The sequence below is a fragment of the Hyposmocoma kahamanoa genome, unplaced genomic scaffold (genome assembly GCF_003589595.1).
Source record: "Hyposmocoma kahamanoa isolate Upper Pololo Valley unplaced genomic scaffold, ASM358959v1 181, whole genome shotgun sequence".
Taxonomy (NCBI): domain Eukaryota; kingdom Metazoa; phylum Arthropoda; class Insecta; order Lepidoptera; family Cosmopterigidae; genus Hyposmocoma; species Hyposmocoma kahamanoa.
Window position 1 is genome coordinate 1,100,525 of NW_020653712.1, and position 14,421 is coordinate 1,114,945.

The 14,421-nt window shown below is 35.3% G+C and overlaps 2 protein-coding genes across 2 annotated transcripts in view; one reads left to right on the forward strand and one right to left on the reverse strand.

Moving 5' to 3' along the window:
• LOC113226075 (PR domain zinc finger protein 5-like) overlaps window positions 1-5,554 on the reverse strand; it is a 30,349-nt gene extending 24,795 nt beyond the window's left edge. Inside the window, exons 1-2 of the mRNA XM_026458593.1 lie at window positions 5,325-5,554; window positions 3,895-4,024 (exon numbers count right to left, since the gene is read on the reverse strand). Coding sequence (XP_026314378.1) covers window positions 3,895-4,024; window positions 5,325-5,462 — 268 coding nt within the window. The 5' untranslated portion in view covers window positions 5,463-5,554. The remainder of the gene's footprint in view (window positions 1-3,894; window positions 4,025-5,324) is intronic.
• Window positions 5,555-6,068: 514 nt separating this feature from the next.
• On the forward strand, window positions 6,069-14,282 carry LOC113226076. The gene is made up of 4 exons (XM_026458594.1): window positions 6,069-6,264; window positions 9,455-9,581; window positions 12,151-12,218; window positions 14,040-14,282. Exons 1-4 carry the CDS (start codon window positions 6,136-6,138, stop codon window positions 14,280-14,282), a joined length of 567 nt encoding a protein of 188 aa, XP_026314379.1. The 5' UTR covers window positions 6,069-6,135.
• The last annotated feature ends 139 nt before the right edge of the window (window positions 14,283-14,421 follow it).

Sequence of the window (14,421 nt, forward strand, 5' to 3'; positions counted from 1 at the left end):
CGTGCGTTTTCATTATTTAAGTTAATCGATAAGAACTTCTATTACAAAAAGGTGTTCATCAAAGCTCATTTTATTGGAAGGACAATCACTTGAATATTTGAAATCGATTAAAAATTAACGTCTTAATTTTTTTGAGTAATCAATATTTTTTAAAAACAAGTTTTTATAAAGGATATAACTATCTTATTCAAGTATTTTTGTACTATATTAATATTTCACGGCTACTTGTAATCAACAAATACTCGAACAAACAATATTCTACTTAGAATTGATTAATTGAATGGAATACACGTATTTACGCATATTCCGTTCAATCAATCGATTCAGGGCGGAAGGAGGTTTCCCATCACTTGGTGGTTATTTTATCTACGTAATTCATACTATTGCTTCCCTTACATGTTGCATGTCTTGCATAATAACCAAATAACCACAAATACAAATACTTGTCGCTGAGCTCAACCATGTTTTGGAGCATATATCGTCGTGGGGCTCCCGAAACTTGGTTGAGTTCAACGCCAAGAAAACCCAGGTATGCGCGTTCAGCTCCAAAAAATCCCCATTCCTTCCACTTCCCCATCTTCAGGGTACAACGCTGACGCTGCAGGACAGGCTCAGTCTGCTGGGGATGAGCATCCGGAAGGACATGAGCAACAAAGATTACATCGAGAGCGTCATCTGTACCGCGTCGCGCAAGCTTGGCATCCTGAACAAGGTGCACCGATTTTTTACTCCAGAGCTGCGATACCTGTTGTATAAAGCTCAGGTCCGAAGCAGCATGGAGTACTGTTCGCACCTTTGGGACGGCTCTGCCAAGTACTTGCTCGATGCCCTAGATGGACTGCAGCGCTACGCCTTCCGTGTTGTCAACGATCCTCATGTAACTGAGCATGCGGAGTCGTTACAGCTTCGCAGAGATATAGCGTCTCTTAGCGTATTCTATCGTCTGTACCACGGTGAGTGCTCTGAAGAGTTATTCAACCTTGTCCCTTCCTCTCCTTTCCATCAGCGGACCACCCGTGCCGGACTGCGTTGCCACAGTTGGACGGTCAGTTCAATACCGTCCCGCACTAAAAAGTTTGGCAATTCGTTTTTATGCCGAACCATCAAATTGTGGAACCAACTCCCGGCGCATGTATTCCCTCCCCTCTATAACATCGGGTCCTTCAAACGTAGTGTGAAGAAGCATTTGGCCAGACCGGCAAAATGATAGTGACGGAGTGAAGATATTTGTGTTTTCCATCCGTTACTCTCATCTCTGGACTGTATTCGCACTTTCCATCAGGCGCGGTGCAGGCATTTTGCCACAAAAATTGTGTCACAATAAAAAAAAAAAAAAAAAAAAAAAAAATATTTTGTCCAAAGTCAAAGATAATTTTTTCCATAAATTAAATTTGCACTTGAAAACGTCACATCTACATTACCACACATTAAACTACTGCTCGTTCACTGCGCTGATCTCCCTGAAAAGAACGAGCAAGAAACTCTAGGGATTGCTCTTTTCAAATAAACTTAAATGCTATGGAATACACTTTGAATCAAATTTGTGTGGATTCTGGAGCCGTGTCATCTTTCCATACTTGTTTAACACGTAGTCTTGAATTTAGTAATATGACTTTTCAATAAAAATATTTTTAATATAGTTTTTAAACTTAGGAAATGATAATCTTAATATATGCTCCGGAATCTTATTGTAAAAACGAATACAGTTCCCCATAAAAGAGTCGTTTACCTTGGTTAAACGAAATCGTGGTACCATGAGTTTGGAGTTAGCTCTAAGGTTAATATTATGGATATCTTCTTTCTTATTGAAATTGTGTATATTTTTACGGGCATATAAAAAAATTGAGTAAATGTACACAGTCATGATCCCAGTCTCCTTAAACTTTTCTCTGAGAGAAACCCGAGAGCCTAGACGGCACACGGAACGAATCGCTCGTTATTGCAATACAAATGGTTTGAATATCTGCTGCTTTACCCCACAAGAGAATGCCCATAGGACATTATACTATGGAAGTAACTAAACTAGTCTAGCAGTACTAACATCGGTAAGCTCACATATTTTGCGGACTGCGTATGCAGCGGAGCTTAATCTGCTGGTCAGGGAATATATATGTGGAAACCATTGAAGTTTACTATTTAAGGTCACTCCTAAGAAGACTGCTTTATTAACAAGGTCTAACTTTTCTCTGTTTATTTCTATGCTTGGACCAGTCGATTTTACGTTACGTAATTAAAATTTAAGACACTGTCTTCTTGGCGTTAACGCCAAATTTATTGCATAAGCAATAAATTGTTAGCATTAAACCAATAAATAGTATCATTAATATGGTCATAGATAATGTCATGTCTGTCTGTTTTAAAAATCAAGTCAGCAAACAATGCTATTTGGCAATGGTCCTTAACAAAGAATAGCAGATCATTAATATCGCACTCCCTAGTGAATAATATGGTAACCGATAATTCTAAAATTTACAGGAAAAATAGAAAACTATTTTTTGTGTACATCTCAGCTTGGGTGCATCGTATGATAGTTATTTCTATGTCAAAACAAAACTAATTTTGTTACAGTTTATTTTCTTTTATGATATTTTTGTATTAGTTTTACTAAATAAAGTTATTGATGAAAATAATATTACTGAAATTGCAGGCCAAAAGTATAGCATGCAACGCATCATTACCATATTATTCGCGTGTAAACCCAACGATTTCGTAGTCAGTATTAATGCATTACTGTATTATTCATTGAAATATGGTGTCAAAAAAGGCAACGGTAATATGATATTACGACTTTATTCGGATGAAATCCAAGCGATAGTGTAAACAGTAAGAGTACAATTACAGTAATATTACCACCTGGAAAAAATTAACGATTGCATAATCTGTACTAACTTGTTATGGTATTATTTGTGTAAAAAGGGCGTTTAGATGTTAAGGGAACAATATTATTATGTTCATTATGGGGCCAATGAAATTAATGTACTTTTATAAATCTCCATAGAAATATTACAACAAAAATGACAAGGTCTAATTAACGCTCTAAACACCAAGTATGCAATAAAATGATAACTACCGCTGCAGCATATTACCACATTATTCAGTGGGAAAGGCAATATAAATCAGAAATAAGAAAGGTCCAAGTATTGAGCCCTGCGGAACACCAATTTTTAACAGAGAACCTAAAGAAGTCACTCCAATTATGTCTACTTTCTGAATTCTACCGTTGAGATATGACAAGACAAGTTCCGACGCCTTGCCATTTACACTGTAATATTCCAGCTTCCTCATAAAAGTAATACGGTCAACGCATTCAAATGCCTTTGAGTAGTCACAGAAAACACCAATAGCATTCTGAGACCTTTCCCAAGCATCATAAATGGGTTTTAGTAACGCTACCCCTACATCGCTAGTCGATCTACCACTAGTAAACCTGTAATTGGTCACTATAAAAAATATAATTCCTACCGAAATAGGACAGTAATTGAGTCAGCATAACCTTTTCGAATATTTTACATAAAGCTGGTAAAATTGAAATGGGCCTATAGTTCTAGGATCAAGTTTCCTACCGCTATTGTCCTATCATAATTATATTTCCTACTGTCCTAAGATAAATACAAAAGTTCAAATAAATTATGTCTTTTTTTCAGTCCGTCACTTGTCCCAGAGACAGTGTCGCTTATGATTTCGATAATTTAGTATCAAAGAGCCACATGGTGTCTCTAACATGCAAGGTTGGACTGTACGAAAGGGAGCGCTATGGAAACTCGACTTCAAACATTTTTAAGATATTTTTTGTTTTAAATTGTTTTTAGTGTTTATTTTGGAAAGATTAGACATTGCGTAGGTCGGAAAAATGGAGCAAAGTAGTCACGAATTAGTACCCATGTGATGGAAAACTTATAAAGAGGATGTCAACTTCAAAGATGGGAAGATGAGCTGAAGCTAACTGCAGAACCATGTTGGAGAAGAGTATCTCTTGATAGAGTGCACTGGAAAGATTTGGAGGAGGCCTATGCCAAGAGGCACACTGAGTTAATAGATATAATGTAAAAATTTAAAATGCAACATTAAAAATTGTAATTTAAAAAATATTTATAACTCAGCTTAAAAGTCGTAATAAATAAATAAAATAAATAGATTAGAGCTAAATACATGCTAATACTCTGAAATTAATTTATAACATAATTATAGGTCCTTATTGTATGATACCGCAAGGTAAAAGAAAAATAGGAAAACCAAGGACCAGATGAGGGGACAACATCCTATAAACCATCCATTCTATCAACAGTAGGACTACACTGGATGGAAGTAGCAAAGGGTGAGTTTAAGTGGAAGGAGTTGGAGGAGGCCTATACTCGACAAGGGGTCCCTAATCTAAAATAACAATAATATATAAATATGTGATATAATAAAAAGTAAACTTTAAAATGGAAGCAATACTCATATTATGTAATAAATCTAAATCGACATTGTATTAAACTTTATAATCGTCATGGAGACGGTTGTGGGAGGTCTATGCCCAGCAGTGGGCTTCGTATGGCTGAATGATGATGATGATGATTAAACTTTAATGATATTCAAAACTGAATTTACTGAACACTACATTAATTAATTAAGGAATAACAAAGCCATTTGATTTATTTGATTGTAAAAGCGTTGTAAAGAAGGGCATTTATATACCAAGGCCAACCATTTAACACGGCAACAGGACTTTCGATTTCAAATTCGATTGATTTTCTTTTTTTACTTGGTGCAATTTTGTGTATGTTTTGGTCAAATGTACCATTCCAGATTCAAATTTAGGTGCACCACTCTCGCAGAAGGTTAGGTTGGTATATGAAAAAGCCGTACGAGCCGAGCGAGCGTGACGCGGCAGCGGCCGGCGGATGCCAAAACCGAATTTAATATTTTTCTGAACGTGTTTTGGTCAAATTCACCATTCCTTAACACTCAATCAATAATCTTGCTAAAAAGTCAGCTGGCAGTATTTAGTGGCGCCCATGCAGTTCATGTATAACAATGAGCCAATCACAATTTTACATCTATTATTGAAAAATGTTTAAAAGTCTCAGAAAATTAATAATACGAGAAGGTTAGGCAGAAAATCATATAGATATTTCAATCTCATTACTTAATTAGAACGAAACAAAGAAACGCCTCCATTGCGCGTCGCAATGCCACGAGAAGATGGCGTCCGTACATTATGCGCAATGAACGCACTAATATTTTATAATCCGTACGCTGTTATTTTCATACTCAATCATAAATTTACATCTAATTAAAGAAAATCAAGCTCTTAGTTGGTGACATAGAATGAAAAAACTCACGGTTATATCGAAACAATCGCGTAGCATGTCGGAATAGACTTCTTGTTCACCCATCCAATGGTATGCAGTTTTCACATCCTTAAATGTCCCTTCAGAAGCACAACAACGACACATGTTACTGTTTAATGCCAACTCCATGGTGGCTAATTACAATATATTTACATTAACACTGAATTACACTAAACTAAAACTGAATTCATCGAAAAAATCGACGCGACGCTTTAACACCGGCTGTCCGCCATTTTCTAATTCTAGATGCGTTTAGAATACTTCAACATACTTCAACTCAATTACAATTCATATAGAAAAGTTAGTTGTCGAATTTTTATTTTTCACAAACTTACTATAGGTACTTAATATATGTTTTACAAGTCTGCATTTTTTATTTGTCAATTCATATTCTGAATTAAGCTTTTTCATAATATTATAATTAGTACTTAAAAAAAATTTAAAATATATTTGAACGCACTTTAAACTTTCCGTTTTTATGGCTTAGAGGATAGTCAACGTTTAATGTACAAAATAATTTCAAAAGTTAAAAAAAAAAGAATTTATGTTACACAAGACGGATTTTGAAAAAGTTACATTAAATTCAAATTACTTTATGTAAATAAACCTTTAATAACATTTTATATTTTTATACAAACGGATGATGTTACATCAATAACTGTACAGTTATTTACCATTTTGTGTAGACAAAAAAGCACACAAACCCAGCTGTCAAATCATAGTGTACCTGTCCACTTTGCGTGTTTTTCACGAAAATCTTGTTAGATTTTATTAGATTCTTATCAGGGACTTAATTTAGACCATGAGTTCGTTAATATTTTGCCGTTGCTGTTTGTTGCGGCCACCTGATAAAGATCTGAAGACCGCATACAGAAGACTAGACAAAATTGAAATATACGGTGACATGCTCAAGGAATGCTTTGAAATTCACGTAAATATTATTAATTTCTGTATTTCGTGGCAAAGCCTAGTGTTTCAAGAATGAAATAAGAATTCTAATGTTATTAAAATTAAAATATAATCTTAGTAAAGAATTTACTTACGGTGGGATATTTTTTTAAATTTACTGCAAGGTGTGGAAAGTACAAAATTATAACGTGTTTCTATAGATGTTCTGTGTATACGGGCCACATGCAGCCTAGCGACGTAATCGCATGGGTACGGTACATCCGCCAACGCAGGTTGCGTAAATGTTTTTATAAGCTTGAAGATATTTGTTAAAAATTAGATATATGAAAGAAACTCCCCATTAAGCCTCATGCAGTGTGCGGATTGCGATGTGTTGTTGCCAACTTCTACTACGTTACCTATAAATATTGGGATTTAATTACTGGAGCAGTTGTTGGAACAAATTAATAACAACTTTACAAAGGGCAATTTTGTATAAAGTGATTTGGGGTGCTTTAAAGTGACCCTAACACAAACACCATTTCGTCGGTTAAAAGGTAAAACTCACTAATAGCCTAATTGGCCAAAGGGAGATAATTAAGATTTTGTATTTTTTCATTATGAAAAATCACTAAAGGACTGGTATGTATTAAAACATGAAGGACACCACAGACTTACTGAATTTTTCTTGTCATAGATGTTCTTCCCAATAAAGCAAAATTGAAAAAATCTAGTTTTTGAACAAAATGTCACTTAATGAGTTTTATCTTTTAACCGACGATTTGCACTACACTAAACAACTATTACTATTGTTAGGTTGGCTTAATTTTTTTTGTGGATAAAATAAATGTGAATTCAACTACCATCTCGCCTGATGAAAAATGACGATTAGTAACATAAAACTGTAATCAGCAACTAACTGCTTTATTCGTATTATATACAATTCTTGAACATTTTACTCCTTTTTTTTTATAATAGCAAGCTAAGCAAACAAAAACGAACGCAAAAAGCTTTCAATAACCATTAATTTGTCTCTTCATTGCACTCTTAATAAACCCTAAAATATTTAAAACTATCAACAAGTGTCATTCACTTCACAGCAGAATGTACCGTCTGCTCTCAGCTTAAGTTTAGATTTTTTTATTTATTTATAAGCACTATATAGTAAATTATACTATAGTAAAGTACATTATAAATGCATTACTATCTAGTCAAATACAAGACTACTAAATAATTTACATTTCACTTAAACTAATAAATAAACAAATTATACTAAGGATTCACCCACTAGCAATTTTCTTATTATCTATTCAGGCGTAGACACTTTTATCATGTGTTCTTTTTATTCAGTGTCACTGGCACTATTTAGTTTAATCATACACTAACTAACACTACACTAGTTCAAATGGTTTTGTCCGTTTTAAACGTCTTATAATATCTGTGTGGTCAAGGAGCATTTACAATGTTCCTAAGTACTTTGTTCTGAAAATGTTGTATAATATTTATATTGGTCTTTGCGGTGCAGCCCCAGAGCTGTATACCATAGGTCCAGACCGGCATTAGGACCTGCCTATACAATAGACAGTATAGATATTATTGCTTAAAGATACTGTAAAATGTTTGCCAAGCAGCCGATACATATTTCTGTAACGAATATCTAGTTCTTCTCGTTTTTGCTTGACGTCGGCTTTCCAGTGAAGCTTGACGTCAAGTGTCATGCTAAGATATTTAGCAGTATTCTCATATGGTATTTGTTTGTTGTTGACAAATACCGGGTGATATATAGGTTTCTTATAGCTAAAGTCTATATGCGCTGACTTTGATTCGTTAAGCTTAATGTGCCATATTTTAGTCCATTTGTAGAATATGTTCAAAGATTGCTATACTTTTTCTGTTGCTTCATCATAGGTGTTTCCAACTGCCATTATTGCTGTGTCGTCAGCAAAGGCGGCTTTACTACTGTTTTCTAGGTCTGGAATATCAGTAGTGTATAGCAGGTACAGGATAGGGCCTAGTACACTTCCTTGGGGTACTTCAGCTTCAATTTTCTTTAGTTCAGAGAAGGCTCCCTCTTGTCGTACTCTAAAGAACCTGTTAGGCATATAGGATTCCAATATTTCCGCCAACTGTTTCGGCAATCTAGACTTAAGTTTATGAATGAGAGCTTTATGCCAAACTTTATCAAAAGCTTGGGCACCATCCTAGAATACAGTAGAGCAAACTTTTTTGTTTTCTAGAGTGTTTTCAATTATGCTGGTGATTCGGTGCACTTGGTCTATGGAAGAATGTTGTTCTCTGAAACCAAATTGATGGTCAGGTACCAGATTGTTTGCTTCGAGGATGGGCTTCAGTCTTCTTAACAAGAGCTTTTCAAATAACTTTGACATTATTGGTAACAAGAACATAGGCCTGTAAGAAGTTGGTTCGTGTGGAGGCTTCCTAAGTTTAGATTTGACATTATGATTATTTAAGCGACAATGTTTCGTTAAGGCTCTGATCAGTATTTTAATGCTACACTGCTGTCTTAAGTGTTTCACACTGTAGACTTTAATCTGGACCCCGATTCAGAAATCTTTGATATTTTAACCGAATCTTTTGATTGGATGTCGTTCTAGAATCGACGGGCGCTATTCAGAACATTTCGAGTTAAACATTCGATTCGGGATCGGATACAATATGGTTATCCAACAGCATTTACGGAGTTAGTCAGTGAAATAGATTATAAGAAAAATGAAAATTCATGTATATACATTTTTAAGACTTTAAAGATGCAAAGAGAAATTCTCAGATGCTTTGCATTGAAAGAAATTAATAAAATGGAATACAGATTTTATTTAAAATAATAAGAGATTTCCATATTACATTCTTGCTTTGTAAACAATAGGACGTTTGGTAACTTTCTTTCGATAACTGTGTTATGAATAACGTATGTAGCCTTTGCCGGTCGAGAAGTTCGAGTAATCGTACGGGTGTGACGTCATTTCGATTCGGTTTCAAATATGGCAGTTTGACGTTCGATTTGGGTGTTGTGAATAAAAATTAAAATAAATCGGTCAACAATTGAGTTATCGTAAGGTTCTTAATTGACCCCCAGGGCCTTTGAGTATTTGAGACTATTGATCTGGAGATATTTATCCAGGAAAATGTATGCTCTGGTTTGAAGAAAGCATCTATATTAAGCAATATTTTGTATTTTTGTAAGTATATATATTGTATTTTTGTTTAAATTCCAGATCTCAATTGAAAGCACTGAATGCGGCATATGCGAAGTGTGCATTACACGGTTACGAGACGCGTGCGACTTCAAAATGCAAGTGCAGCAATGTCAGAAGGAGTTACAACGTCAGGCAGTTGTAAAAGGTATACTATTGTGGATCCTTCAAATAAAACATCTTTTTCTGTCTTCGTTTTATTGATTCTTCGATAATACTTATAATTGAAACTGAAATTTTTATGAATATCAACACTTCCCGGATAATAGTCTCGCAGTTAGGCCTGCTTGGTATCTTATTAGACTCCCGTTTATAGTAACACGGCATATCCGACACCGTACCGGCCTAATTAATTAATAAATAATAATTATAGCAAGAGCAAGAGCAATATAAGCAAGAGATTGCGAATGGACAGACTAGTTGAATCAGTGTTCACGTCCAATCGACGTTTCTACGGCCTGCCGTTCTTCGATTAACTAGTCGAGTTCGTTAACTATAGTCATCGAGTGCATAACCAGAAATAGAGACGAAATGTCGTTTAATTTGTTTGAAAACTATTCTGCCATATCATTACTGTGACAAGTGCGCTCCGATTGGCTAGCCCGAGTTCGAAACAATTGACGGGTGTCGTCAATGAGTGTCGTCAACTGTTTTACTTCAAATCGACCAGTTAGCTTGAGCTTTGCTATAATGGACGAAAATTGCAAAATTACATATTTAATTACCAATGAAATATGATTCCGTTTGTTTTGTAATTAGATGTTTTGCTGTTTTTCCCACACCACCGAATATAATAGAATCTTTATTACAATTAATACAGAATATTTTTTTGGAATATACGGAGACGTACACGCAGGTCAAAGGTTGGCCTGTCTATATTTCAGTGCAAACGAGAGTTGATATTTATAAGAGCTGTATCGCTAATGTGTTACCAGGAACATATGGCCCTTATTTCGTCTCTATTTCTGGTTTTATACTCGATGACTATAGTAGAATTAGTAGACGGCTAAACGATGACGAGACGATGCGCGGACTTGGTCGAATTACACGTAGACTTTCATGAACTATTTTAAATTTTAAATTCAGTTACCGTAAATTTTAAAATGATTAAGCTTGACGTCAAGAAAACGTCAAACAGTTTTTAACGCAAGCGGCATAGAACTGAATTAACTACCTCAGCTCGACATCATTTTTTTCCCGTACTGAACCGGTTCTATTGCGCGGGTCGAAAACGGTAGGAACACTGACTTGATTTCAGTATATAGTATAGAACACGTGGTCTATTTAGTTCAGTTGATATAAAATAAACATTGATATATGTAGAGTACCTATTGAATACAGCGGTTTTCTGGGAAAACTTCATTTTTTTTCTTTAGTGAAAATTTTAAGGAATCGTGTTTTCACGGTATGTATTAATCAGAGTATATCCGCAATTTTACTATATATTTTTTCCAAAGTTTTTAACCGACTTCGAAAAAGGAGGAGGTTCTCAATTCGACTGTATGTTTTTTTTGTAACTTCGGTATTTGTGAACCGATTTTCATGATTCTTTTTTTGTTCGAAAGGGGGTACTTCCATAGTGGTCCCATTTCATTTTGAAGGAAATCATCCACTTCTAAGGGTGGCTGTTCACGCATGAAGATTCATTTTATAAATAGCGCCTAAATTTTACTTAAGGAGCAATTATTTGAATGGTTGATTTTGCTATTTCTCCAATTCAAGGCGTTTTTCTCTCAATATACTTTGAGTAGTGAGAACCGATTTTTATTATCTCCAGTGTCAAGTCCTGTATAGTGGCGAATTTAAGGATATTTCAATAAAACTTAGCAAATAGTAATTCCACGTACTTTTGAGGTCAGTTTTTTTAGTACTCTGTACTGAGATTATTGATTCAATATTTTCACTGTTGTGCGGAATCAAAAGCTTAAGCCATTTGAGGCTGTATGCACTTGAAAACGTAATGTTTTAAGTTATTGCTTGTTCACTACGCTGACCCCCCTGAGAACAACGAGCAAGAAACTCTAGGGATTGCTCTTTTCAAATAAACTTAAATGCTATGGAATACACTTTGAATCATAATTGTGTGGAATATTCTAGACTCTTGTTGTCTTTCCATAACTTCTTTATCTAAAACATCGAAGAGTTTCAGTTTTGTAATATGACTTTTCAATTAAAATACTTTTAATGTAAGTTTTAAACTTAGGCAATTATAATCTTAAAATATTCTCCGGAATCTTGTTGTAAAAACGTATACATTTCCCCATAAAAGAAACGTTTACCTTGGTTAAACGAAATCGTGGTACCATGAGTTTGGACTTAGCTCTAAGGTTAACATTATGGACATGGACTTACAAATAAATGGACGACGGGTCTAATACAAAAACCATGAAAAAAATATCCCAAGTCAACCTATTTAAACGTAGTGACATGTAAAGGAATATGAAAAAACTAAAACGATGAATTTAAATTGTAATGTCATCGCAGTACTGTCTAATTTTGCTTGCTTCGCTGTCAGTCGAACAAACAAAGACTAAAGCGTGAATGACGCTCTGTATACGACTTTAACGCCCTATAAGTTCGGACACTTTTTAGCGCGGACTCGACGTCCATATAATTGTAAGCCAATGATTATGGATATGTTCTTTCTTAATGAAATTATATATATTTTTTATTTTTTTGACAATTTGTATTTTTTTGACAATTACTTACAATTTCAGATGAAGATACGGCACACGTGAAAGAAGAAATTGAAGAGACAGACGATAGTGTCGCGGTTACGGGTAATGTGATAATTTTGTTTGACTCTTTATATACAATTTAAAGCATTTTTACACTTATCATTAGACTGTGTGTATTTGGCTTAATTTGCATTGCCTCGGAACGGAATGGAAGCCTGCTTTTGTAACCATAGCATAATGAATTCTACTGCGCGAGAATTATCTGTAAGACGCGGACCGTTTTTTGGCTCATGTCTAGTGTCATTGTAGCGCACTATCAATGGGACTCGGGTGGGCGCTATTCAAGAGTGAGCAAGACCAAAAGAAACTTAATTTTTGTAGCAGTAGAGCTCCTTGTGAAAGAGTTCGTCCAGGCTTACCTATTTCTGCCCCCAAGCAGTAATGTCCGCATTACTGTGTTCCGGTTTGTAAGGGTAAGAGTCCTGGTGAAATTACAGGCACATGGGACTTGTTAACTTATGTCTCAGAGTGACGGGCGCAGTGGCGTTGTCCCTCACATCTTTGCGATTTAAAGCTCTGAATGGCACTGCAACTGTTATGGATAGGCGTGTCGTTTACCATCAGGCGCACGACTTGTTCGTCCCGTCACTTGATATTGTATAAAAAAATATTGTTTATATTTAATAAACAACATACAGCCATCAACCAAAACAGAAACAATCGTGACAATATCTAGAGTAGGCGTCAAAAACAGGTACATTTAAATTTAGAATTTCAATATAAAACTAAACTGCTAAAAAGACTATAAAATATGTAAAAAAGACTTGTAGCGGCTGCTGCGATTCATTACAGTCATGAGTATTTCGTTATGATGCTTCCATTCCGTTCCGCAGTAATGTAAATTGAGTGTAAGGGTGAGGCCAGACGAGCTAAAATTTTTTGAGTTGTGAGTAAAGTTGCGTTTTATGAGTTGCGCAGTTTGCGCTCGACTGAAATTCCGATGGAGCGCCAGACGGACGTATTTTATTCAGTTGCTTTTAAGCGTTTATACGGGGTGTTTGTGTCGTAATAGTTGTAATGGATTAATTAATAATAGTATGCATTTATGAAGCATTAGAAGACGATGTTAGAAAAAGAAGCTGGGTACATCCACTCAATATGAAACGATTAAAATATGGCTAGATTCATATATTATATTCAAGTTCATGTGAACATCCAGATCGATTTGTTAAGTACTACCACATGCCAATAAAAGTTTCTCAAGAATTATTAAGCCTAGTAAAACCTTTTATTACTAAGTCAGATACAAATATGAGACAAGCCATCAGTCCAGGGGAAAGACTAATTATAACAATGTAGTAAGTTGTTCATTTATTTATATTTTAATCTCCGTATCGAACATTTTCGCAAGAAACGTCTATACTCACGCGCATACTATACTAAAATGACCCCTTCCCTCACCCCTACTTCCACCCACGCCAGCCGGCGCACGATGCGACCGAAAGTTAGTCGTCATTACGCCCGTGAATCGGCAGATAACTCATTTTGCGTTTTCTTAAAGAATTGCTTGTGAGATTAATATGTTGTCTCAATTCTGCCAGTGTCGGTTATGTGTTAGTTTCATAAACATCACGGAGGGGGTGTTTAAGGAAAGTACGTTCGGTGACGCAGAGGGAGTATCGAAAAAAATTTGCACAACTTGATCCCTAGAACAAAAGAGACAGCACAAATTAGACGGCACATATTGTTAGTAACAATGTATAATATTTAAGTACAAATATTTATATGTTAACTTAAATATTAATATATTATATAATAAAATAAAATAAAATAAAAATAGAGTCAATTATACGAACAATATTCACAATTTAATATGATTCACATGAATAAATTTACACAGAATATGATATATTTTTGGGTGTGGACAGAGACAAAAGGCATTGAATAGAAGTAGGACGAGGAATCCTTTGGTCAAAAATGCCACGGGGGTCATCGGAGTCGTTCTCTATGTCGAAGTGAAGAAGAATATTGGTCTGGAAAACGAGAGTTTCATAAGAAGTACAATAGAGTGGATTGCGAGGAAATTGATTGAGCTGGGAGGGGAGTTGAGTAAATTTAATGAAGCTCTGAAGAAGGCAGGGTTTAGTGTCCATATTTCGAGAATCGAATAGGTCTAAGAGACGATTTAATTTAGAAAGAAGAGGATGGTTTGAATTTTGTAGCAGTTTGAAAAGGAATCTATCGGAAAGGAACTGTCTGCGTGTATTCAGGGGAGGCTCGCCGCTCTCAACCAACATAGCATTAATGGGC

Bases quoted from the DNA above. Each gene is read 5' to 3' on its own strand.
- LOC113226076 (XM_026458594.1), top strand. From the start codon at position 6,136: ATGAGTTCGTTAATATTTTGCCGTTGCTGTTTGTTGCGGCCACCTGAT. The intron at 6,265-9,454 runs GTAAATATTATT...TTTAAATTCCAG, and splicing joins AGGAATGCTTTGAAATTCAC to ATCTCAATTGAAAGCACTGA. The intron at 12,219-14,039 runs GTGATAATTTTG...GGGTGTGGACAG, and splicing joins GTGTCGCGGTTACGGGTAAT to AGACAAAAGGCATTGAATAG.